At 45.4% G+C, this 26,718-nt stretch overlaps 3 protein-coding genes across 9 annotated transcripts in view; 2 read left to right on the top strand and 1 right to left on the bottom strand.

Annotated features, from left to right (window-relative positions):
• Positions 1-191, top strand: part of CPSF3 (cleavage and polyadenylation specific factor 3) — a 49,547-nt gene extending 49,356 nt beyond the window's left edge. For all 4 annotated transcript variants that reach the window (XM_054474445.2, XM_054474446.2, XM_063648984.1 and 1 more), the window contains one exon: positions 6-191. In XM_054474445.2, coding sequence (XP_054330420.1) covers positions 6-107 — 102 coding nt within the window. In that variant the 3' untranslated portion in view covers positions 108-191. The remainder of the gene's footprint in view (positions 1-5) is intronic.
• A 950-nt stretch (positions 192-1,141) lies between these two features.
• On the top strand, positions 1,142-20,574 carry IAH1 (isoamyl acetate hydrolyzing esterase 1 (putative)). Of its 2 annotated transcripts, XR_010123154.1 has the most exons (7): positions 1,159-1,730; positions 3,046-3,098; positions 5,282-5,430; positions 8,418-8,579; positions 11,560-11,678; positions 15,308-15,553; positions 19,962-20,574. XR_010123154.1 is itself a non-coding variant. In XM_054474452.2 (6 exons), the coding sequence occupies exons 1-6, from the start codon at positions 1,650-1,652 to the stop codon at positions 15,488-15,490; spliced, it is 747 nt and encodes a 248-aa protein (XP_054330427.1). In that variant the 5' UTR covers positions 1,142-1,649; the 3' UTR covers positions 15,491-16,185. The 2 variants fall into 2 exon arrangements, 1 of the variants encoding a protein (XP_054330427.1); XM_054474452.2 differs by lacking the exon at positions 19,962-20,574 and having other exon boundaries at positions 1,142-1,730; positions 15,308-16,185.
• Positions 15,646-26,718, bottom strand: part of ADAM17 (ADAM metallopeptidase domain 17) — a 66,263-nt gene continuing 55,190 nt past the window's right edge. For all 3 annotated transcript variants that reach the window (XM_054474440.2, XM_054474442.2, XM_054474444.2), the window contains 6 exons: positions 24,253-24,387; positions 21,762-21,892; positions 20,869-20,947; positions 20,030-20,118; positions 18,247-18,297; positions 15,646-17,668 (listed from right to left, as the gene is read on the bottom strand). In XM_054474440.2, coding sequence (XP_054330415.1) covers positions 17,327-17,668; positions 18,247-18,297; positions 20,030-20,118; positions 20,869-20,947; positions 21,762-21,892; positions 24,253-24,387 — 827 coding nt within the window. In that variant the 3' untranslated portion in view covers positions 15,646-17,326. The remainder of the gene's footprint in view (positions 17,669-18,246; positions 18,298-20,029; positions 20,119-20,868; positions 20,948-21,761; positions 21,893-24,252; positions 24,388-26,718) is intronic.

Below are 26,718 nucleotides of genomic sequence, written 5' to 3'. Positions count from 1 at the left end.
TTCAGACTGTAGAATGTGAAGAGGGAAGTGAAGACGATGAATCCCTCCGAGAAATGGTGGAGCTGGCTGCACAGAGACTGTACGAGGCCCTGACACCAGTTCACTGAGACTGTGTCTGTATATGAACTTTGAAAAAATACTTGACTCTACTTCTGTTGCCTAAAATAAAATGCATTCGTTTCTCTGGGGGAGCCTGTTTACTTTTGATGTCAAATGGCCTTTATTCCAACAGCCTGAATACTGCTAAATCGCCAATTAATTTGTCCATTATTCTAGAACTAACTACTAAATCAATTGCCCATTATTTTAGAATTTATGGATTCTTCTTCCAGGCATGTATGTGCAGCTCCCATTGAAACCAACAAGATCTGCCGATAGCAACCGCTGCTGGTTACCCTCTCCCCTGGGGTAACCAATTTGAGTTAATAATAAGGATTGTAAGTTGCACTTGAATGTTTTCTGTATTCATCTCCACCGCTGCTGCTCGAGTCCAAGTCTACTCTCCCCTCTGAATTCCTGCAACCACCTCCATCTCCTCCCCTACAGCTGATTCCTGGAACAGACCTGGCCTCAAGCCTCTGCTTCTTGAAGGCCTTAATGAAGTCCTTGTGATAAAGATGAAGTCCAGGCACCTTTGCTTGCTCTAGCAGGGGCTCTCAATCTGGGCTACTCGTGGGAATCACGTGGGGTGCATTACAAGTGCACCAGTGCCCAAGTCCTGCCACCAGAAGTTGAGTTAGTCAGGCTGGAATGAGGGCCCTTGGTTGGATCTTATTTGTAAAGCTCCCCCAGGTGATCCAAGCGAGCTTGGGACGTGCAACCTAAAGAAGGTCATGCTCTACGTCCATCGCCCCGCCCCATGGAGCGGAGTCGGCCTCTGCGCCGGCTCCCCTGGTCCTTCTGTTATTCATCTACAGCTCCGTGATTTCAAGGCATCCTTCCCACCCGTTTTTAGCTCGGCCGCCGAACTTCATTGCACAGTTGAGGTAAGAACGTTGCATTACAACCACGTTTTAACAGATGAATCCCTTGGAAGTAAGTCAGTGCTCCGTGTCCGCAGGGTTCTGCATCCGCGCATCCACCCAACGGCGGGAAAAAGAAAAGCGGCCGGCTGCGCGCGCACTGAACTTGCAGCTGCTTTCCCTTGTCATTCGCAGAACCACGAGGTACTGCCAGGGTTTCCGCACTGCCTGCGTCCTCTTGGGTGTTGCAGGCCCTCCAGAGTGACGCCCGGCGCAGGGGGCCGCGCGCGCACCCCACGACCTCTTCCAGGGGGGCCTGGAGCAGCCCTCCGCCCCACCGAGGGCCAGCTGTGCTTCCCGCCGCGCGTCCTGAGGTCACACTCCTGCCCTTTGCCGAAAGCACCTGCGCCCGCGGAGCGCGGGGTGGGCTTAGGGGGGCCCCCGACCGCTTTTCTTCCGGGAACCACGCGGCGGGACGCGGGCTCCGGACTCCCTGGGGGCAGCCTTGCTGTGGGTGAACAAGCGCGGAGGCCGAGCTTCTTGCAAACGGACTCCAAGGGGCAACGACCTTCGCGCGTCACCAAAGTGACTGCCTGGGTGGCCGACGAGCCCGGCTCCCGCAACCCACGGGCGGCCACTGCGCAGGCGCCTCTCCCGGCTGGCGGCCCCGCCCCGACTGGCTGCTCCATGGCGCTGTGCGAGGCCGCGGGCTGCGGGAGCGCCCTGCTGTGGCCTCGCTTGTTGCTCTTCGGGGACTCCATCACCCAGGTACGGCCGCCCCAGCCTCCCTGCGGGGTCGCTGCCGAGCCGGCCGAGGCTCCTCGCCGTCCTCTTCGGCGCCCGAGACGGCTGGGCCGGAGGCCTGGCCACGCCCGTGGCGACACCGGAGGAGTGGCGGGTCCCCCAGTGGCTGCGCCTTCCTGTCCCGCGGCGTCCCGGAGGCCATGACGGCGTCCGCGAGAGCCCGGGCTCCAGGCACAGACGCGAGGGGACCCAGCCGCGCTGCCCGCCCCGCGCCGCCTCCCACCCGGGTCGAGATGCGCGGTCGTCCCCTCAGCGCCCTCCTGGGCAGCGGCCTTTCCCCTCCGGGCCCCGGTGAGCGGCTCCGGGCGACCGCGCGCTGTGTCCCTGGAGGCCCCGCGGCCAGCTCCGGACAGAGGCGCCGGGAACCCTCTCGCCGCATTCCCTGCGGGCACAGGTGGGGCCGTTAGGGGTTGGCCTTGGAAGTATAACGCCTTCAGGAATTAGGTAGAAAAGGACCATCCGTTCATCCGAGATCATCTCACCTCCCATGAAGGGAACGGTCTTCTAAATGCAGGTTCTTACTTCGGGGAGGGCGTAGAAATTCCATTCCTGTGTGTGTCCTCTTCTCAGACAGGGCTTGCTTCACCGGTATACGCCAGTAACTGGTAACATTGTGTTTAGGCATATGGGGCAGTCAGGGCTTCCCGAATTCCATGGGAATGTGTATGAAAAGGTGTTCACCCTCAGCTCGGTAACCAGCAAAGCAGTGAGGCGGCGTGGCCTTCATTTCCTCACTGACCTTTGACTTTATTTCCTTTATTTCCTGAACTTAGATTTCTGTTTAGCTTTTTTTTTTTTTTTTTTTTTTTTTGAGAGGGAGTCTCGCTCTATCGCCCAGGCTGGAGTGCAGTAGCGCGATCTGGGCTCACTGCAAGCTCCGCCTCCCGGATTCAAGCGTTTCTCCTGCCTCAGCCTCCCGAGTAGCTGGGATTATAGACGTGCGCCACCACACCGGGCTAATTTTTGTATTTTTAGTAGAGACGGGGTTTCGCCATGTTGACCAGGCTGGTCTCGAACTCCAGACCTCATGTGATCCGCCCGCCTCGGCCTCCCAAAGTGCTGGGAATACAGGCTGTTTAGCTTTTGATAGAGAAAAATCCCCCTCTGCTAAAGTGCTGCCAGGTGTACTTACCTGTAATCCCCAAAATGACCTCCTCGAGTGAAGCAATCAAAGCCAAGAAGAGAGCGCCGAGAAAACAGAAGTTGCCAATCAGAACTGCCCTTGCTGAGATGCCCCGTTACAGTCATTAGTAGTAATAATGGGCTTTTCTTCCTCCAGTTTTCCTTCCAGCGGGGTGGATGGGGAGCATCGCTGGCTGACAAGCTGGTCAGGTGAGAATGGTTTCCGATACTTGAGTACTTACGGATGGAAAATGTGTTAGGGATCCGTCTTATGGATGAAGGATAGTTCTGAACAGAACATTTCTCCTTTGTTAATTTTGCTTGCCTCCCCTGATTAGTATATAGGAGAAGGAACAGAAAAAATGTATTCTTCACTCAGTCTGACCAATTAGATATTTTAGGGTTGAGCTCTGATGGCTGGGTAGACTCAGCCAAATCAAGGAAATGGCCAAGGCCTCTTTGCTAGTCAAGGGCAGAGAGATCCAAGTCCAGTTGCTGTGATTGCAGAACTTGCAGCTTCACTGCTACACAACACTGGTAGGAAGCTACTTTGCCTTTTTTTGAAGTGCTGCCATGACTAAGACTCACCTTGTCACAATTCTACCGCACTTTATTTTGGTTTTTGGTGGTTTTTGTTTTGCAACAGGGTCTCTTGTTACGCACGTCCATGTGAAGAGACCACCAAACAGGCTTTGTGTGAGCAACAAGGCTGTTGATTCACTTGGGTGCAAGTGGGCTGAGTCTGAAAAGAGTGAAGGGAGATGGGGTGGGGCAGTATTACAGGATTTGGGTAGGTAGTGGAAAATTACAGTTAAAGGTGGTTATCTATTGTTAGCAGGGGAAGGGGGTCACAAGGTGCTCTGTGGGGAGCTCCTGAGACTCATTGTCCAGGGGAGGAATGCCACAAGGTCGATTGATTAGGGTGGGGCAGGAACAAATCACGATGGTGGAATGTCATCAGTTAAGGCAGGAACTGGCTGTTTCACTCCTTTGGTGGTTCTTCAGTTGCTCCAGGCCACCTGAATGTATACGTGCAGGTAAGGGGTTATGATGGCTTAGCTCGGGCTCAGAGGCCTGACAACTCTGTCACGCAGGCTAGAGTGCAGCAGTGCGATCAGGGCTCACTGCAGCCTCCACCTCTGGGGCTGAAGCCACCATCATCTCAGCCTCCTGAGTAGCTGGGACCGGCAGGCACTCGCCACCACACCCAGCCCAGCACTTCATTAAAATATTGTGATTTCACTCGTAAAATGGCTAGTCAGCATTTTATAATCATTACACACAAAAAACAATCTCTTAGAAATAAGGCTGAGTTTCGGTTGTTGTTCCGCAGTTTATAAATGCCGCCTGAGAACTTTGAGCAGTGTCAGAAAGTGTCCCCTTGTGCTGCTTTGGAGCCGCTGCCTGATGCTGTGGCCTGCAGTTCTCTGCTGGTGCCCCAGCTTATCTGCTTGGTTATGCATATATAGGAATGTGAATACACCAAAATGAACCATATCGATTTACTAATCATAAGCTGAACCCCAGGCGTAATTTTAAGAAAACTTTATAGACAACTTTATCTACAGAAGCAAAGAGTGAAATGAGCCCATCCATCCCTCCTATGGATTATTCTGAAGCAAATCCCAAATCATATCATTTTACCAAGACTAAGAAAAAAAGAGTCCCTCTTATGTGACTGGTATTCTCTGAGGAGTTTTAAACCTACTGCCTGATGCGAATCCTTAACTGGGATTCTCCTCACTTTACATGTGAGGAAGGAGCATAGCGTGCCCAGGGTCATGCCTAGTCACAGAGGGAGCCGAGAAACAAATCCAGGCAACCCGGCTTTTTTTTTTTTTTTTTTTCCCCATTACACCTACAGTACTGTAAATCCAACTATTTTTAAGAAGGAAACAAAAAGTATTAATGAACTGGTTTAAGTTGAAACACAACGAATGTATTTACTAAAACTATTTAATCAAAACCAGAAATCTCAAATATTCTATAGACTATTTAACTATAAACCAAACTAAACTATTTAAGTTCCAGGATATTAGTGACTTTTTACCTGAGATACTTGCTCAGATTATCTATCTGTTGTGAACTCCATTTTAAAAGCACCCCACTATACCATGCTTGAAGTCAGGTAGTCTGTAGACTTCATCACAGCCCCTTTATATATAATTACTTCTGTCACGGAGGAGTATGGCGTATTTACCTATATCTTTGAATGGCTTAAGATTAGCATGCTTCAAGTATGTTCTTGCTCCTATCAAAGTGAAACCTGGGGGTGGCTCAGAGACACGTGACGGGTTTAGAATCCCAGAGAGCACACCCTCACTAAAGGCCGGTTACTGGGACCATAAACACTTCTTGCCCACAATTCATCTTTTTAAAATTTTTCGTTTCAGAAAATGTGATGTTCTGAATCGTGGATTTTCAGGTTACAATACCAGATGGGCCAAAATTATCCTTCCAAGATTAATCAGGAAAGGAAACAGTTTGGACATCCCAGTAGCAGTTACAATTTTCTTTGGGGCCAATGACAGTGCACTAAAAGGTAAAAGCATTTTTTATGTTCTTCTAGCTCACTTTTAATCATTTTTATGTTACAGCAAACTTACATTTAATATACTTTTTTCAACTGTTTACTTTCTCCCAATAGATAGTTTTGCCAAACTTATGTTGAGTTTATATGTATTCCTGGCTTTAACACTGGTGGATTTTATTCTCTACTCGGTTTCTACATGCCTCGGTTGCTAGCAGTCCTAATCTTGCAAACACTTAAATATTTTCTAGAGTCTGTTAGTGCTATGCTAACTTTGTAATGTTTTCTCTTTAATTGATGCATTTGGCAGCAGAAAGCTTAAGGATACCTTGTGGCTTGCATCACACTGATGGCAGCTGGTGGCGTGTCTTAGGAAGGGATATCTCAGGGCAGCAGCCACCCTGACCTCAGTTAGGCTTGAATACTGGGCAATGGTGAACGTGGGTTTGGAAAAGGAGATGGTCTCTCCTTGATTGCTGAAGAATTGCTGCTGTGACTAGAGGAAAGCTAGCCATGTAAGAGGCCTTTCTTCCCTTTCTACTCTTGAAAAAAGCCTTCTGCGTGCTATAAACGAGAAAAAAAAGCCTTTGTTTTGGGAAGTTAGGTAGTCATCTACCAGAGATTTCTTTTGTGCTCCTACTTGTGTCACAGAAGTGGTGTGGTCTGCTGTTCACAGGCACACTGTGGGAGACCTCTGAGTGTCTGCTATTCACGGGCACACTGTAGGAGACCTGAGTGTCTGCTGTTCACAGGCACACTGGGAGACCTCTGAGTTGAGGCTGGACATGAAGGAACACCAACTGCAGTAAGAGGAATTCTTGCTCTCTAGGAGAAAGGTTACGCAGATTACAGGTATTGGTGGAGACTGCACGCTAACCATTATATTTGGGAAGAAATTAATCTTCACTTTCTATCTTGTACCAAAAACCATAAGAAAACTCAAAACAGAATTTTTAAAAAAGATAAATTTTTATCAAATTTAGGATAAGGAAAAACACTTCCTAAGTATAAGAGCAGTGGAGGAAGCCACAGAGGAAAAACAGGTTTATGAAATAAAACAGGCTACGAAAAAACTGAAAAAGAAAATGATGTGTTAAGGAAAATATCTGAAAAATGTGGCAGACAAGAGGGTAATGTCTTTAGTGTAGAAATCAATAAGAAAAATACTAACTCCAATAGAAAATGTAGGCAAAGGACAGGAACAGATAAAAGGAGAAATTTAACAGCAAATACATATTTGAAAATGCGAAAACTTATCAAAAAATGCCAATTAAAACAAGGTATTTTGATTTTTTGACTCAGAAAAGCAATATGAAGCAGTAATACTTATAGCTGACAGGCATGAAATAAGATTGGAACTCTTACATTCCTGGTGAGAGAATAGCTTGTAATCCTCTGGAAAGCTGTGCGGCAGTATGCGCCAAGGGTCTGCCCACGTGTAGAAATTCAACCTAAGGAAATATTCAGATATGCACACAGCCAGATGTGTGTGCAGAGATTTCTGTGTATTGCTTTTTTTTTTTTTTTTTTTTTTTTTGAGACAGTTTCACTCTTTTGCCTAGGCTGGAATGAAGTGATACGATCTCAGCTCACTGTAACCTCCACCTCCCAGGTTCAAATGATTCTCCTGCTTCAGCCTCCCGAGTAGCTGGGATTACAGGCACTCGCCACAACGCCCAGCTAATTTTTGTATTTTTAGTAGAGACAGGGTTTCGCCATGTTGGCCAGGCTGGTCTCGAACTCCTGACCTCAGGTGATCCACCTGCCTTGGCCTTCCAAAGTGCTAGGATTTCAGGCATGAGCCACTGCACCTGGCCGTGTATTGCTATTTATATATAACAGCAGATTAGAAGCTGTACAGTACGGAAACATCATGTGGTCACCCTACAACTAAATTTCACTTTTTTGCGAACTATTTATGGACACAGAAAAGCTCATAATATGTTATGTGAGCCAGGCGTGGTGGCTCATGCCTGTAATCCCAACACTGGGAGGCCAGACCAGGAGTTTGAGACCAGCCTGGGCAACAGAGCGAGACTCTGTCTCAACAACAACAAAGTTTGCCTAGTGTGGTGTTGCATGCCTGTAGTCCCAGTACTTAGGAAGCCGAGGTGGGAGGGTCGCTTGGCCCCAGGAGTTCAAGGTTACAGTGAGCTGTGATCACACCACACTGCAGCCTGGCTGATGGAGCAAGAACCTGTCTCTAAAACAATTTGTAGAGAAAAGCAAAATACGAAGTCTTCAGCGTGAATATAATCTTCAGTGCAAACTCATTTTTTTAAAAGTGTATGTATCTTCATGAAAAGACTGGAAAGATATACATCCAAATGCCAGCAGTGGTTTTCTGGGTGGTAGGAACACTGGTGACTTTTTTTTCTTTATACTGTACTTACATGTGGTTAGCAAATGGTAAACAGTGACCCTTGTACCACTTCAGTGAGAGCCTATCTAGAAAATCCTCCTTTGCAATAATGGTAGTAGTATTCATGGGTGCCATTTGTTTCGACTGAGTGCTTGCTTTGTGAAGGCACCCTTCTCTCAGTGCTTTAAACTCTTAGCTGTTTTGATTTTCAGTCCTGGGAGGGAGACCCTATTATCTTCATTTTCCCAATGAGGTACAGAAAGGCTAAGTATTTATCCGCGGTTCTGTGGCAAGGAGTGACAAAGCCAGGATTTGAACCTAGGACGTCTCACCCAACAGGCTGGGCTCTTTAATTTCTTTACAAATTCAACCTAATTGATGTAATAACCATCTGGATACTAGCGACGAAAAGACAAGAGTACTTACAGTGCCCCTAGTTAGAGCCTTTGAAGTCTTGTTTTATGAAGGAACTATACATTTTAATTCATTAAGGAGAAAACCTCCTTTTTGTGTCCTTGGTGTTAAACAATCCCCCCAGTGACATCATGAATAACAGGCATTTGCGGAAGTGTGTTCACCTGAATTGTCACTTATAATAAATATGCATCTGGTGAGTACTCATGTTTCTCTTGAGCAGATGAGAATCCCAAGCAGCACATTCCCCTGGAGGAGTATGCTGCGAATTTAAAGAGCATGGTGCAGTACCTGAAGTCTGTGGACATCCCTGAGAATCGAGTCATTCTCATCACGCCGACCCCACTTTGTGAAACAGCCTGGGAAAAACAGTGCATCATACAAGGTAAACAAACCACAGCCAATTTCAGCAAATCTGGATAGGAATGCTGAGGGAGGAACTCTGATAGGACAGTGGTTTCCTGCCTGGGGCTTGTTTCTTAGGGGCTCAGTATGTCCATTTCAGTCTGTTTTCAATCCAAAATTATTAAAGTATAGCTTCCATTACGTCATACCTGAGACCTTTTTTGACATAGAAAAGGGATTCTGGCTTTGGATAGTCAGGAGGCAACCACGGGACTGGTATCTGCTGACCTTTACAGTTGCCAGACTCCAAGGTACACATGAAGGCCACTGAGATCTGTGCAGAGCTGTGGTGCTCGGCCTGGGGAGCTGATGCTGATGTGCCTTGACTTGGAAGTCCACACCTGGGGCTTTTCCTGGCCCACAGAAGCTGGGGGTAGGAATGATCGGATAGGAGTCGCCAGCACTCCATATACTTGGGTTTCACATCCCTCAAGTGCTGTGTTTTCGATCCACCTTTGATTGAAAAACCTCTGCACATAAGCGGACCTTCACGGTTCAAACCTGTGTTCAAGGGTCAGCTGTATGTTAATGTTGAAAATGTGCATTATGGAAGTTCTCTTTTTGGTTTTTTTGTTTGTTTGTTTTTTTTGGAGACAGAGTCTGGCTCTGTCAGCCAGGCTGGAGTGCAGCGGCACGATCTCGGCTCACTGCAACCTTTGCCTCCTGGGCTCAAGCAATTCCGCCTCAGCCTCCTCAGTAGCTGGGATTATGGATGTGAGCCACCACGCCCGGCTCATTTTTGCATTTTTAGTAGAGACAGGTTTCACCATGTTGGCCAGGCTGGTCTCGAACTCCTGACCTCAGGTAATCTGCCCGACTCAGCCTCCCAAAGTGCTGGGATTACAGGCGTGAGCCACTGTTCCGGGCCTGGAAGTTTTCTAAGCTGCCCAGAACTCAACATTCTAGGACAAATTATTGGCTTTGCAACACAGAACAGCTATTTCTCAAAGTGTGGTCTGACTCTGAGTTAACTGTGATTTTTAGGTAGATTTCTGGACCCATTTTCAGCACTCCAGATGCTTCTTATAAACACCACAGCACACATACCACAACTTCATGGAAGGCTGTTATTGTCCCTACTTTACCAGTGGAGAAATGGAGTCTTAGAGAGGCTAAGTAACCTGCCCAAGATCACACAGCCAGTAACAGAACCAGGAATCAAATCTAGCAAGTGTGACTTCAGAGCTCAAGTCCTTACTGTTATATGAGTTTACTGTTGAGTTGGGTTGTAGCTATGTCCCTTGCTCTCAAAGGGCCTGTCATCCTTAGAGGGGGATCCAATGCATTCTCAAGTCACAAACAGCATTATGTCAAGGGGTGCCACACACTGGAGGCACAGACAAACGGGGAGAAACCCCAGCCTGCGGGACATGGTGACAATAGGCTCTGGGCATCACATGAGGGCAGAGGGGCCCTATTGCTGTGCAGGAGATACCAGTGTGTTCTGCAGGGGAGGGGGAGGTGTTTAAGGCCCACAAAGCTCCACTGGAGACAACTTCAGACCCCCAGCTTGCTTCTGGGCCTGCAGCCCTAACTGCTTTGCGGGGCAGTGTCGTCTTGGCTTTAACAAAAGGGGAAAAATGTTACATAGCATGGTCCACAGAAGCTGTTTAGACTTCTTTTTGTCTACTGTTTCCCAGGAAAATAATATATATGAAATTCTGAATGTTTAATTTAATTTCCCCTTTCTAGCCTTGAATGTAGCCCAATGCAGACTTTTTAAAAGGTCAGCGATGGGCAAAGCAGGTAGAGGAGGGGTCACATCTCAATAACTGGTCCCCTAGAAATTCAGCAGGTTATTTTTTGAGACGGTCTTGCTGTGTCACCCAGGCTGTAGTGCAGTAGATTGCTCATAGCTCACTGCAGCCTCGACCTCTGGGCTCAGGTGATCTTGCCTCAGCCTCCCAAGTAGCTGGAACCACAGGCATGTGCAACCATGCTCAGCTAGTTTTTTAAATTTTTTGTAGGGATGGGGTAGCTAGTTATAATCTAGGTGAATTTTATAAACAATTGATCCCAAGTATGAATCAAAGCCGGTGAATAGTTTCTTCTCTGTGATGTAGAGCCTGGGCCAGCATAGGTCCTCCTGTGGCCTGCATCCAGTTGCCCATATCCTCATGCTCTCTGTTTAATACCATTCTGTAGTCCGCTTCTTGCCAGCCCTCACTGTCCTGTTTGCAGCCTCCTGAGCCTTCTCCCCTAGCCCCAGCCCCACCTTCCAAACCAACCTAGCACAATCCCCAGATACTGCACTCCAGCCTTCCCTGGTGCAGCTCCCTGGGAAGATGAGGCAGCTTGCGCTTGTGTTAGATACACTCAATCGTTCTGTGCTAGCTGCTTTGCTGGTGTTTAGTCTCTTAATCCTGTCGATATTCCTGCAACTAGGTAGGCACTGTCATCATAAGAATACAGAAAGCTTCAGGATGGTGAAGCTGTTCAGGCACACAGCTATTTAGTGAAAATTGTAGGCATCAAAACGAAGGTCTCTATGTCTAAAGCCGACAAATGATTTTGCTGTGTTGCAGGGCAGCTGTTACATGTAAGAAGCCAGCAGTGTTAGCGCAGCGTTCAGCTTCCATGGCCTGGCATTTCTTACCAGTGCAGCCCTTACCAGCCCCCAGCCCAGCTCCTGCAGCTGGCACTCTCCAAGCAGCCCAGCCCTCCTGGGCCTTCCCTGCCTCTCTGCAAGGTGTCCTCTAGAACGTCCTCCCTGGCGCCTCAGAAGACTCTGGTTACCACTAAAGGCTCCTTCTTCCCACTGCACCTTGTCCTCTGCTGGGTAGAGCAGCACACCAGTAACCTGCAAGGCTCATCAACATATACCCTAAACCCCGGGGCTGGCCCAAGTGGGGTCAATATTTAATGGCATTTCAAAACTGTCTAGATGAGTGGAGCAGAACTTACACAAGGGCCAGCACTTGGGTTTATCAACTGCCACCTCGATTTCTTCTCTTCAACAGGTTGCAAACTAAATCGCCTGAACTCTGTTGTTGGTGAATATGCCAATGCGTGTTTACAAGTGGCCCAAGACTGTGGGACTGACGTACTTGACCTGTGGGCCCTGATGCAGGACGGCCAGGTACAGTGGCTTGCTCAGTCCTCTCAGGGTAAATAGGATCACACAGAAGTAAACCAGGTGTGTGTGCAGCAGCTTTCCCTAGAAAGGCCCTGCTTAGCTAAGACAGTCATCCCTTTAGCCAATGAAAACAAACAGGCTTGGAGGAGAGGAGGAATGGAGGTTCCAGGATGGCTCACAAGCCCAGCAGCTTATTCAGCCAGGCTCCTTGGCTAGGAGTTAGTGCACAGTGACATCAATGAGCAACACATGGCTCATATTTATGAACATCCAGGCCAAGTTCTTACAGAGAATGGCAGAAAGCTAAAACTTGTTAATAGGTAAAAACAATGAATTTAAATACAGTATTGGCTAAAAAAAACTGTTTGAGATATGTAGTTGTAATTAAGTTACTTTGTTTTAAAGCCTGAAAGCACAAATATGAAAGGTAAAAAGCAGGTCCCATAGAATGGTGCACCGACTCAGGAGACACCTGGTTTCTTACGTAGTCACACATACACTTAGGGAGGACCTGGCAGTCCACTCCTGGGCTATCTGCCCTAGAGAAATGAAAACTATGTTCACACGGAACCTGGGTGTAACTGTTGACAGCAGCATTATTCCTGCCTGCTGGAAACACGCCAGTGTCCTTCTGTGATGAATACGGAAACTGGTGTGTCCATGGAATGGGATACTACTTGGCAATAAAGAGGAAGGACTGACATGCGCAACAACGTGGGTGACTCTCAGAGGCGCTTCACTGAGGGAAGGAAGCTGGTCTCTGAAGGTTACTTACTACATGAGTCCATCTGTTTGGTATCTCAAAAAGACAAGACTTGGGCTGGGTGTGGTGGCTCACACCTGTAATCCCATCACTTTGGGAGGCCAAGGCAGGTGGGTTACCTGAGTTCAGGAGTTCAAGACCAGCCTGGCCAACATGGCAAAACCCTGTCTCTACTAAAAATACAAAAATTAGCTGGGCATGGTGGAGGGCGCCTGTAATCCCAGCTACCCAGGAGGCTGAGGTGTGAGAATCGCTTGAACCCAGGAGGCAGAGGTCATACCACTGCACTCCAGTCTGGAGGATATAGGGAGACTGTCTCACACCCCCCCAACTCCCCAAAAAAAAGGCAAGACTGCAGTGACAGAACAGGTCAGTGGTGGCCAGAGGTTAGGGCGAGGAAAGGTATGGCTAAATTCAGGTTCCACACAGATACTGGTGAAGAGGGGCAGACAGGCACTGTTTTTTAATTTTTCTGTGGCCTTGCACTACTCTTTTGTAAAGAGCTTGTTCAGCAGGGCACATTAAAGGCTATTTCATTGCTATGCTGGGATCCAGAGAGAAAGCTTTGATGGGACTGATGATATCTGAAGTACTCAGGGGAAGGAAGGATCCCGTGTGCGGGAAGCTCTTTGGACAAACGGGAAGACTCACAGCCTCACCGGTTTCCTGTATTCCCAGCTGTTAGGTTTAGGCTACTTGGACAAAGCAACATAGAAAACAGCCAAGAAACTAACCCAAGTGCCAACTTTTTCCTCTCCCCTAAATATTAATCCATACCAATCGTTCCAATGACCTACACATTTATTATACATCTGTAATAGGGAAAATGGTAACCAGTGGGCAAGTCATACTACCACATGGATGCCAAGTCACCAGTTACCTTTGGAGGCCCTGAGAGCCTAAGCAGATCTGGACCCTAGGCCTCTAGTCTTCCTCTGAAACCCTGAGTGCACTGGAACCTTCCAGAATTCCAAGATCAGGAGGGGCCTTGGCAGCTTGAGTGCCAAAAGGGTCAACATCTAGAGTTCTGTTGTCTAGGAAAGGAAACTGCAAACTGTTGGGATAGTTTTGCTCACATGTCTTTTTCAATTTAATACAAAACTGAGAGGGTCATCCTTAGAGACCATCTCATCTCATCTCAAACTGCCTAGATGAGAAAACCAAGGGCCGAGGAAGAAGTGCTACTATTAGATGATAGCATCTAAATTTCTGGCCTATTAAAAGTCACATAAGGCCGGGCGCGGTGGCTCACACCTATCATCCCAACACTTTGGGAGGCCGAGGCAGGTGGATCACCTGAGGTCAGGAGTTCGAGACCAGCCTGGCCAACATGGTGAAACCCCATCTCTACTTAAAAATACAAAAAATTAGCCAGGCGTGGTGGCAGGCACCTGTAATCCCAGCTACTTGGGAGGCTGAGGCAGGAGAATCACCTGAACCCGGGAGGCAGAGGTTGAAGTAGGCCGAGACTGCGCCATTACTCTCTAGCCTAGGCAAGAAGAGCGAGACTCCAGCTCAAAAAAAAAAAAAAAAAAAAAAAAGTCACATAAGCTAGTTGGCCACCCAGATTCTAACAGAGCTCTTGGCTAGTGAGATTCTTCCCCAAGAAAGAAATGGCTGTATGGGTAAAATTCTTACAGTTCAGGGCCTGGTATGGCTGCTCATGCCTGTGATCCCAATTCTTACAGTTCAGGGCCTGGTATGGCCGCTCATGCCTGTGATCCCAATTCTTACAGTTCAGGGCCTGGTATGGCCGCTCATGCCTGTGATCCCAATACTTTGTGAGGCCGAGGTGGGAGTATTGCTTGAGCCTAGGAGTTCAAAACCAGCCTGGGCAACATAATGAGACACCCATCTCTACAAAAAGCACAAAAATTAGCCAGGTAGCCAGGTATGGTGGCACGTGCCTGTAGTCCCAGCTGCTCAGGGGGCTGAGGTTAGAAAGATCGCTTGAGCCCAGGAGGTTGAGGCTGCAGTGAGCCATGATCATGTCACTGCACTCCAGCCTGGGCAGCAAAGCAAGACCCTGTCTCCAAAAATACGTGTATCTTTTTAAATATATACTCTTGAGTTCAGGAGAGTGGGAGGGAGACTGGACTCCTGTGTCCCAGCAATTACTATTCTAGGTTAGATGGTACAAGTTCTTTCTACCTAAAAACCTGCCTAGAGTCAAAAACAATATTGACTCATGGGGCCCCTGAACACTCCTAATACCAAATTTTTCATTTTTGTTGATTACGTTAATTGGCCATATTTACCTGTTAAGGTTCTTTCAAATAACCTGAGAATCATGTCATGTGACTTAGAAGACCTGGAATGAGGTCCCAGCTCACTTAATGGTGAGTGACTTTCATGAAACTCAGTTCTATAATATGGAGACAGTACTACAGCACTAGTAAGGTTCTCTGTGTGTTCAAACACCTATGTAAATAGCACATCAGTGCTACTGTAGTCCAGGACAACTCTGGTCAGATGCCTACAATGAAAAGGGCTGGTGATCTTTCTGTCGCAGGGCCACAAATGAGAGAATGGTACACATTGGCATTTAGAAAAGTTATACCCTCCCTCCCCGGCCTTTTTTTTAAAAAGTCTGTCACCCAGGCTGGAGCTCAGTGGTGCAATGATAGCTCACTGTAGCCTCCAACTCCTGGGCTTAAGTGATCCTCCCATCTTCACCTCCCAAGTAGGTGGGAATACAGGTGTTTGCCACCACACCCAGCTAATTTTTGTATTTTTAAAATTTTTTGTAGAGACAGGGTCTCAAACTCCTGTCTTCCAGTAATCCTTGGCCCCAAAGTGTTGGAATGACAGGGGTGAGCTACCGCACGTGGCCAGTTACCCACCTTTAACCAATTTCTCTCCCTTCTAGGACTTCTCATCTTATTTATCAGATGGACTACATTTGTCTCCAAAGGGGAATGAATTTTTGTTCTCGCATCTCTGGCCTTTGATAGAGAAAAAGGTCTCTTCTCTGCCTTTGCTGCTTCCTTACTGGCGGGATGTAGCAGAAGCAAAACCTGAATTAAGTCTGCTGGGAGATGGAGACCATTAGCCAATCACAGGAGACCCAAATCTGCTTGTTATCTACAGAACTCAAAGTTGTCAATACATAGAGGTACGCTTTTTTCCTCAAGCTGAAACCTTTGCCACTGATATTAATAATAAAAGTATTAGATTTTTTTCAGGGAAGTTTTATACTTAGGTCCATTGTGTTTTGACAGTATTTATTAATGCAGATATCAGTGCTACAGCTATAAAATATACCCTGAGCAGCTTGTTAATTCTATAAATGACAAAGACTATTTTTTTAAAAGTCACAATTTTATAAAAATCGTTTTCTTACATTCTTTTGAGAACTGTTTCACTCATACATACACCCACACACCCCACTCAACTTTGTATCAAATTCCAAAAGTGTAACTAAAGTATAAGAATACCATGACTAGTTAAAAGATAGCAAATACCATAAGGTACAAGTTCAAGTATTAGTATAACAAGTATCTGAGTAACAAATGTCCTTGGAAATGGGGGGTAGGGGGAGATATGATTAGTCACAGGTTTGGTTAATTGCCCTCAAAGTTGACAAGTTAAAATGTTTTGGCTGGTAGCACATTTCAGTTCTTAGGGGAAAAAAGCTTTTAATGGCAATTTATAGAAATCAGAATTCAGGCTATTGATTTTTATCCTTCACACAGTAAATGCAGCCCATCCAGAATCCTGGAGCAATAAAGTAAGAAGTAATTCAAATATCTGCTTGTGGGTCAATAAAAAGGGTTTCTGAAGTATCAATCAGCCCCCAACCCTAATGGCAGGGGCAGGTAGTATTGTGTCTCCTGGCTGGCTCATCACACTCAGCCTGTTCAAAACAACCTGGTTTTTTTTGTTGTTGTTGTTAAGAAATATCTCACCCTCTTACTCACTAGTGTTTGAAAACAGGCAATCTTTGTATTTTAAATATTCTAGGTTTTGTAGATAGTGAATTTTTTTTTGTTTTTTTTGAGGCAGAGTCTCACTCTGTCACCCAGGCTGGAGTACAGTGGCACAACCTCAGCCTCTCCAAGTGCTGGGATTACAGGCATGAGCCACCACTCCCAGCCAATAGTGAATTTTCTAAGAGCATGTATCCCTATCAGTAACAGGGATACATGAAGATACTTATAAAATACAGAAAAACTGCCCAGCAAATCAGGGCCCTAAACAGTTGGTAGATTCCATAAATTCAACTGGCTACCATGTATAACCCTCACTGTAACGCAGGTGGTTAGATTTCTAGAGAGCATTAGTCTTAGAATTATGAAGAACCATATTAACCTAAATGATTTCTAAATTTAGATGTGTATTTTCCCTGCTACATAAAAACTCTGGGTAATAACTAGAAATAGACCCACAATTTAGAGACAATGTATAACTAGATTTATCTCCTTTGTTTTTAGTTGAAGGCAAAAAAAAAAAAAAAACTATTGTATTCCAGTTGTCCTCACAAATAAATGCCAAATGCCTCATATTCAGCGGTTCATTACAGTGTATAAAAAAAAAACTGATCATTTCCCTAGTCAGTGCTGTTATCAATATAAAAGATTAATTTACAAAAACGTAAATATTCATAACCCAATCCAGCTGTATTTTCTGCTTTTGCACCACAGGTCAAAAGATATTTAAAAAACTAAAACCTGAAAGCCTCAAAATAAGCTAGATTCACCTTCACCTTACCTTTTCAAAAGGAGAAGGGCCAAACCACACAAGAATTGTTTACCTGCAGGAAGTTCAAACACATGACCAGCATCTGCTGTTAAGTCACTTCCCAGTCTTCACAAAATATAAGCTGTGATTGTAGGTCAAATCTATAAAAATATTTTGCACATTTAAGTCAAAAGAGCTGAGAACTAAATTAGCACTCTGTTTCTTTGCTGTCAACACGATTCTGACGCTGCAGTTTAAAGGAGGCAGCCTTTTCACTTCTGGTGACCGGATGGTCCGTGAGATCCTCAAATGACTTGGCGGCTGTGCTGCTATTTGGGAAGGGGTCCTTCTCAAACCCATCCTCGTCCATATGTGAGTCTGTGCTAGGGTCTTCCTGGATGGTGTCCATTCTCTGGTGGTCCAGTTTCGGAGCTGCTGGCGCCGAAGGGATCACAGGGGCAGGCTGCAGGCGGCCTGGAGTCTGGGGCGCAGGAAAGGGTTTGATAATGCGAACCGATGCGGAATCCATGCTGCTCAGCATTTCGATATTCTGCAAAGACATGGGTTCAATTGATAGGAATAAAAGATGAATCGGAGGTCCTCACAGCTCCACCCTTACCCATCAAACAGCCCCTTATTCTGTTGGCACTGTGATGCTAAAAAAAAAGTGCTAGGTGAGGCTCACTCAACCTAAGAAGTGACTAAAAAATACTAGGTTGGTGCAAAAGTAATTAATGCCATTACTTTTTAATGGCAAAAACAGTAATTACTAGCTTTCAAGCATCCTGAAAACTTACCATTTGAAGACCCAAAAGAGGCTTCAAACCTCTCAAGGTAAGATCCCAAGAAAGAAATTGATCTCAAAATATTAACTAAGTGTTGAATGGCTAAATCACTCCTTATGGCTTGGGAAGGGGACAGCACAGCTCTTTTAAATCTCCATCCATGCAACTAATCGAAGTTCACCATCACTGCTGTCAGAAGGGTAAACATTCCAACCTAGACCCTTCCTGCTGCACATGACCTTCCATCAGCCAATGAAAGCTCTTGCTGGGGCAGGTGAAGGTCTTTGCCTAACAGGGCCTCAGGCCAGGCGAAGATTATGTTTCTTTCATATGGTATACTTACACTGGGGTGAAACAGAGACAGAGATTCATACTGCTTATCTAATTTCTTATCCTAGAAAGAAACAGCAAGAAGAAAGGTCATTCCCTACAAATACAATTCAGTTAATGAGTACTATTTCATCACAGGCTATTCCTAACACTAACTGAAGAACTTAGAACCTGAGTTGTAGAGAGTGATAGCAGGCTCAACAGATGACAATCCATTTCTCACCCAAGCTTTAGTTATGCCACCAGTCTAGAAGTGTTTGCTTTGCACTCAAAGGAAATACATTTTGGCATTAAGTACAGAAAGAGGCAAGGTTTAAGTGCTATGTTTTCTGAGAAATTTATCCCTCTGTGGGCAGGGGAATAATAAGGGCATCTTCCTGTGCATGAAATGACAAATGTCCCAGATGCTGGGTACCCCATGACCGCACTGACTGGAAGGGCAACTGGTAGGAAGACCCAGGTGGCTGGGCCTGCAGCCTTCCTCGCACTGCCCCGGCCCATGGCCTCACTGTCTTAGCTGTCTCCACAGTTTCTGTGGACATGCTCTGCTGGAGTAACTGGGCCTCAGTCCCTACATCCTACTTCTGCAGAAGGCTAACCACATGGCCATCTGCTGCCCCGTCCCTGCCTGTGGCTGAAGCATAATAGGCGACAGAGGGCAAGGACCAAGAATCCAGGACTAGGCTTCCTGTCTGGATGCCATCAACGTATTCTATGACCAGAAACAAGCCACGGCCCTCCCTCCTATTAGAGGCTTTGCTCTGAAATCAAGGGTCGTACCTTGTCCACATGTGCAACTTCCCTGTAAACAAAATAGGTTCCATCCTCCAATAAAAGCAATCGTGATGGATGGCACTGTCATCCAGAGACATCTGTCAAAGCTTCAAGCTTTCTTCAACAGAAGTGCTCCCTAGAGATCTTCCTCCCTACACCCATCATGCTCACCACCCCGAGGAAGAGCTGCTCTGTGAGATGGCCCCTAGGCAGGAGAAGCCAGCAGGAAAGGGAGGCGGCAGTAGGAAAAACTCCTTTGTCATCAGAGTTGTGCTGGAATTTTTAAATGCTCATAGGAAGGTCACTATGAAAGAGTTTGGGAAAACAAGTCTGGAAGCCTGGGTCTGACTTTCTCATCTCTACAGCAGACAAATCCCCATTCCCCACAGATGCAAGTGAATGGATTTGTAAGCACATTTATGAAAAAGGGCCTCAAATTTATAAAGGACCAGGAGTTCCTTAGTCAAAGCCCAATTCAACTTGTAGCTGTTACTGATTCTGAATGAGAACAGAAAAGACTGCTTACTCTTATCTTTTGGGGAAGATGTAAATACTCTATATGACAGCTGGGCCCCAGTCCCTACATCCTATTTGTGCAGAAGGCTGAAGACAGCCATCTGCTGCCAATAATCTACATGATATATGGGGAACATCTGAAATGCCGATGTTTGATATTTGCTCTATTGCAACAAAGTCAGCCTGGAAATGCCCTTAATTAAGGGCTTTACTCATCAAAGGACCTGGACAAATCCAGTTAAACAGTCTCCTATGCTTAAAAGTATAAAATGCCTAAGAAATTTATATATTAAAACACGAACACACACAAATAGTATTTTTTTTAAAAGACCATTAGTTAAGCTTTCTACAAGACATGTTCCCCTAGGAATAACAACAAAAAAAGCCATTGGAAATATCAGGCCAAACTTTGCTAAGAACAAGTTTTACCTTTTCCAGAGATTACATGGTTGGAGTTGATCAAAATTTAAATAAAATATTTAATTACTTAAAAGTTGGTGACTTACCACACAATGGACAAGAATGCTGAAAGGAATCCAAAATATCAAGGAGAAAACCAGGACAGACCCAACGATGTTGTCTGCTAAAAACTTTCCTGTGAACAATTCCAAACAGTGAATGTCTTGACCAAGTACTTCACAAATCTAAAGTGAAATGCTCTTAGGATATTACCATTGTGTCAAATGCCAGACCTGCTGGCTAGACACTACTACCGAGAGAAGAATGTCTGTGCTGCCTGTATTTACACCACACCATCTCTCCATACCAAGTGCTTTTAAAGAAATAGCCCTCATATACTGGCTGACAGGAAGAGATTGCAGAATATTCAGCATGCTACCTGGAGTAACTGTGTCAACAGACTAATCATATGGAATGCTACTACTAGTAAATGCTTAAGACAAAGTTTTTGTTACCTGGATATTATTTTTGTGATTAAATTATGGACTCGTGAGGACATGATATACCCTGCTTCTGCAAAATATGAGGCCCACTTTTACATCAAGCAGGATTCAGTATATAGCATTCAGTCAAATAAACACATCAATCAGGATTCAGTCTATAGCATTAAACTATGCTAATCACATGTATATTTTTGGGTAAAGAAGGAAGCCAGTATTTTGACTTTATTTCCCTTGTCAGAAAATCTGTGCATCCAAGCTCCACGGGGACAGACTATGAGTTCATTTTATTCTAGCCAGCAAAGTTGCTTCATAACTAAAGCTGTGAATATTTCCACCTTCTACTGCAGAATTAGAGCACATCACTCTGAAAGCACACTTTTCTAATGTCATCACAGAAATCGACTCAGCTCTCACTCAGTAAGTAATCTGGGGAAATCACCTACCAAAAGTATTGATGCTCAGCTGGTCAATGAAATCCCAAAATCGTTCAATTACATCCTGTACTCGTTTTTCACATTTGCCCTATGAAGAAAAAACATACATACAGCATCATTCCCAAACACAATGTATTCAGAAGCAATGTAGCTTTATAAAAATAACTGACATGTAAAGGGCTTCATTAAAATCAAACGTTTTCCCATCTTTGACACAAGGCAATAACTTCTGCATAATGAGTACCCAAGAAAGTGGGACATACTGTCATTAACACTTTCATAATTAGTCCATTTTTACAAGTGATTTAGAATTACCAGGAGACAAAAATCAAGAAAACCAGTTTGCTAAAGATGAGGCATTCCAGTAAGGACTCTACACATACACAGTGGACAGTAAAGAACACAGCCAGACTCCCTGTGAAGCCTCTCAAACCTTGAAATCCTCTCCCATCATTCTGCATGAGAAAAATTATGCTTCTCTAGAGAACAAAAGGGTCTGGCTTAAGTAAGTCAAGCAACCTTCTAGGTCTTTCCTACTCATTCAGCACCTGTTTCAAAATCACACCCTGAATAATTTTGCAATCTTAGTCAGTTCTGTAAGTAATCTAGGAAAACATAATTAGGACCCACTGCCTGAAACCAACCAACTTTACCATAAAGTCCCCACACCAGTCCTTCTCAGTCTCTGGGCTCAAAGCCTCCCACTACGGAAGGAAACTACAGGTAGGGACCTGAAAGCACTCTTCTCCTCCTCCTCCTAAGTAATACCCATAGATAACAATGGGCCAGAAGGATGTAGCCCCACTTGTGTTTTGATTTCTTTTCATCTGCAAAATCAAGTACTTACAAAATAAAAACTTCCTATCTGGCTATTACAGAAAAAGCTGTACATAAATACTCACATTCATGTCACAAAATCCTACTGTACAGGGCTTTCCTTTCCTCAAAAATAAGTTCTTTTGTTCAGCATCGACGTAGGGCACACAGCGGCCAGAAAGGTCCCTGCAGCACACCTTGCAGGAGTTGTCAGTTTCTGGAACAGAGAACACGCATTGACAGGTGGATTGTTCTGAGACCTGCCTCTCCTCCTGCCTCCTCTTTCCTCCCTCAACATGCTCCCAAAGAGGTAAGAAATCACATTTATTTTTTATTTCAATAGCTAATACTATCCATAGCCCCCACCAAGGAGTAGTTTCTGAGGTCACACTCCTCAGCCTTCAGTGACAGAGGCCACAAGGTTTAAAAAAAAAAAACAATACAGAGAAAAATCCGTTCTAGATTAAAGACCTCTCTTAAAAGTCTAACTATTCTCTCCACTTCAAGCCCCTCACAATGCTCTTCTAAATGTTTCCCTTTGTCCCAACTTTCTTGTTACCCTGCCGACTTCAATCCTTGGCTTTTCAGTCTAAAGTGTGCCCCTCAGGGCCCACACTGGCTCTCTGAAAGCGAGAGCAGCTGGGACACAACTGTCCACCCTTGGGTGGGGAGCTAAGTGACCCTAGGGACATGAGCCCTGCAGCCAAAGCTCCACGACTCCTCCCAAGAACAGCTGTGACAGGTCACAGGAGAAAACACTGGGCATCTGGGCCATGGGGGCATACACAGGAATGGCAGAAATGCCAGAAAATTAAACCAGATTTATACTTAGGAGAAAAAGAAATCAACTAGAACGCAAAAAGAAAACCTTTTCAGAAAAGGCCGGGAGCAGTGGCTCTCGCTTGTAATCCCAGCACTTTGGGAGGCCAAGGCGGACAGATCACTTGAGGCCAGGAGTTCGAGAACAGCCTGGCCAACATGGCAAGACCCCATCTCTACTAAAAATAAAAAAATTAGCCAGGTGTGGTGGTGCTTGCCTGTAGTCCCAGCTACTCAGGAGGCTGAGGCACGAGGATCAGTTGAACCCGGGAGGCGGAGGCTGCAGTGACCTGAGATCACACCACTGCACTCCAGCCTGGGCAAGAGTGAGACTCCATCTCAAAAAAAAAAAAAAAGAAAACCTTTTCATCATTCACTAATTTATAAACTATTTCTTGGACTTTTACTGTGTCGGGCTCTGTCCTTCCAGAGCTCCCCAAGCCTCTTGCCATTCAACACAACAGATTTTTTATTTGGCATCTACTATGTGTTATCTTCTTTTTTTTTTTTTTTTTTTTTAAAGAAACGAGGTTTCACAATGTTGCCCAGGCTGGTCTCAAACAACTCCTGAGCTCAAGTGATCCACCCACCTTGGCCTCCCAAAGTGGTGGGATTATAGATGTGAGACACTGCCCTCAACCTATCTTTTTTACCTACACATTATTGAACTTGAAAGAGTTCTTTACTCCACTGTATGGATGGTGAGCTTCCAACCCAGTGATTTTATTTAACTACCAGGTTCTTTGTCTTTTATTTATTTTATTTTTACTTATTTATTTATTTATTTGAAACGAAGTCTCGCTCTGTTGCCCAGGCTGGAGTGTAGCAGCACGATCTCAGCTCACTGCAACCTCCGCCCCCTGGGTTTCAAGCAATTCTCCTGCCTCAGCCTCCCTAGCAGCTGGGATTACAGGTGTATGCTACCACACCTGGCTAATTTTTTTTTAGTACAGACAGCATTTCGCCATGTTGACCAAGCTGCTCTCGAATCCTGACCTCAAGTGATCTGCCCACCTCGGCCTCCCAAAGTGATGGGATTACAGGTGTGAGTCACCACACCTGGCTCTTTGTCTATTTTGAAAGCAAGAGAACTCCCTCATCGACTCCCACATGCTCCACGGTTTAAGTGGGGTGGGAAGCAGAGTCCAGCTAGTCCCTGACCAGTCCATGAGGATGCCCTCAAACCCAGCGGTTCCAAAATAGCACAGAAACCTAAGGAAAACTGACAGGCCAGCAGGAGAGAGGCTCCTGCCCCAGGCTGCTCTAAGAGATCAGAGGGGAGCGGACCCAGCCTTCTTGGTAACTGCAAAAATCCTCATCTAGTGGGGTTAGATCCTGGAATCAGCTCTCTCTGGTGGAGCTGTTGCAGGAGTATCCTAGTTCCATGCCAGTGTAATGTAGATAGCTACTGCTGCTTTCGTGGTTTGTATGATAAGGAGCAGAGGAAGGCTAGGACACACCTCTACCTACCCACCCACTCACCCCCAACAAAATTCCCTCCTCTCCCACCTCAAAGCCTGCCATATGGCCTGAAAATGCAGCAAGAAGAAACACCAACAGGACAGGTCTCCCAGGTATGGTGGATCTGCATGCAGAGATGCCTGTCTCCAGACACTACCCCGCCCTTCCCCCTCCCCTCATCCTCGGCTTGGATCTCACCACTGCTGTCATTAGCACGACCTCCAAATGGAGGAAGGGAGCCTGGCAGACAAAGGCCATGTTTTCTCCTGCTGCTGGACTGGGCATAAAACTGCTCACCATTACACGCACAGGACTCCAGCTGCTGTTCCCTCTCGCAGAAAGGGATGCATTTCCCATCCTTACACTTGCCAAGATCCAAGCAAACAGTGTCATCTTCAGCATTTCCCGGAGGCGGGCACTCACTGCTATTACCTGGAAGCAAACACCAGTCATAACAAAAAGAATGAGTCACAGGTCCACCAGTTCTACAGGTGCATAATACGCTGTTTCTCATACAAGTGAGCATCTTACCTTGCAAAAGCAAAAAGTGACCTACAGAGCTAGGACAAGAGTCTGCGTCTCACCAGCAATCAGCATTTAAATGGGAGTGCCTGGTTATGTGCCAGGCTAGGCTGCATGAGTCCCTGGCCTCCCAAGCCCCAGTTAGAATGCATGGTCTCCACTTCTGCATCTCACAGTTATATATAAAAGAATATCCTATGTGCTATTACTTAGAATAAATTGCAAACTTTGTATGAAGGCTTAAAAGAACTCCATGGCCTTCCCTATCTGGCCCTGACTTCATCGCACACAACTCTCCCACAGCCCACTGCTTTGGCTATGACAACCTCCATTCAGTTCCTTCAATATTAACAGATACTATTGCTTCTACCTGGAATGCTGGTGTTTCCACTTTTCTGGGGCAATTAGCTAGCTGGCTTTCCTATGGATTAAGTTCTGTCTCAAAGGTTTTCTGAGATATCCCTGAGGATGCTAAGTTGATGTGGCCTCCCACTTCCATTATGCACTATCACACTCCTCCTCTCCTTCATTGCATATGTTTTGCAATTTATATATATATATATTTTTAATGTTATTTTCTGTTTTCCCTCTACTAGAATGGTAAGCCCCATGACAGCAATGATCAAATCTATTAAGTTATCTCCAATCGCTATCGTATTATAGGTATACTACAAATATTTCTTAAATAAATCAATTATTCTTTTTATTTTTCTTTTGAGACAGGGTCTCAGTCTGTCACCCAGGCTGGAAGGCAGGGGTGTGATCATAGCTTACTGCAGCCTCAAACTCCTAGGTTCAGGCAATCCTCCTGCCTCAGCCTCACAAGTACCTAGGACTTCAGGCGTACGCCACCATACCTGGCTGATTTTCTTTCTTTTTTTTTGAGAGACGAGATCTCCCTGTGTTGCCCACGCTGGTGTCAAACTGCTGGGCTCAAGGGATCCTCCCACCTTGGCCTTCCAAGTGCTGGAATTATAGGCATGAGCCACTGTGCCCAGGCCAATAATGCCAAAGAAAACCCACCAAAGAAAGTTAAACTGGGAGAGACAGGATGGAATGAGTGAATCATTCTGGAAAATGAATAGCACAAGTAGCTAAAAGTCAACACAAATAGAGGAGGAGAAAAAAAAACACTTTATTGAAACCAATGGACTATATATTCACAGCTCTGGACTGGCCTTTCAGCTGAAGAATGAAGCCAATCAAAAGAATTCTGACTTAAAGGGTTTCAGAGCAGTAACACAAAATGTACAGAAATCTGGCCAGTTTCAAACAAAAGTGATGATTTATTAAGTACCCAACAGATAACCAGGCACTTTGCCCCTGTTCTCATAAAACCTTTCATGAGCACTGGGCATTCATCGTGTCAACAGTCATTTAACAAACTATTACTGAAAGTATGATGTCCAGTGAGCTCAGGGAAGGTTTATACTGTGGATCATTATTGTATTTTTGGTCTATGATACTGCCCTGATACATTAAAAAATGCTCAATAAATATCTGTTGAGCATCTGTTCTTAAAAGACTAAAGTTATAGTATTAGACAGGTAGGAAAATAATTCTGAAAATAGTATCATCTATCTAGCATGGTCCCCAAAATTTAGCATGCATGGAAATCACCTGACAGAAGGTTACACATCACAGACTGCTGGCCTCCCTTCCCACATTTTTTGATGCAGTAGATCCAGGGAGGGGACTGACAATTTCCATTTCTAGTAAGTTCCCAGGTGATGTTGCCACTGCTGGTTGTGAAATGCTAATTGCTTTTTTTCTTTCTTTTTTTTTTTTTTTTTTTTGAGGTTGTTGTTCTCTAGCTTCTCTTGCTAGAAAATACTGATTCCTTATCAGGAACTTATCCTCTGCTATCTACTATTTTGTATAAAAGATCAAGGGAACAAAAGGCTGTTTGATAAGAACAAACATGTTTTCAAATTGTTTTACTTATGTTTATTTAAAAGAAAGCATTTTTCTCAATCTATTTTATTATTACAGTGAAGATGAAACATTGAGCATAGCTAGCAAATGCTTTAAAGCTTGATTTAGATATTCAGGTTCCTAACATTTTTTTTTTTTTTTGAGACAGACTCTTGCTCTGTTGCCCAGGCTGGAGTGCAGTGGCGTGATCGCAGCTCACTGCAAGCTCCGCCTCCCAGGTTCACACCATTCTCCTGCCTCAGCCTCCCGAGTAGCTGGGACTACAGGTGCCCGCCACCACGGCTGGCTAATTTTTTGTGTCTTTTA

This window comes from Pongo pygmaeus, chromosome 12 (genome assembly GCF_028885625.2).
Source record: "Pongo pygmaeus isolate AG05252 chromosome 12, NHGRI_mPonPyg2-v2.0_pri, whole genome shotgun sequence".
NCBI lineage: Eukaryota > Metazoa > Chordata > Mammalia > Primates > Hominidae > Pongo > Pongo pygmaeus.
Note: the sequence above shows the minus strand (reverse complement) of the source record. Positions and strands in the feature narration are given on the sequence as shown.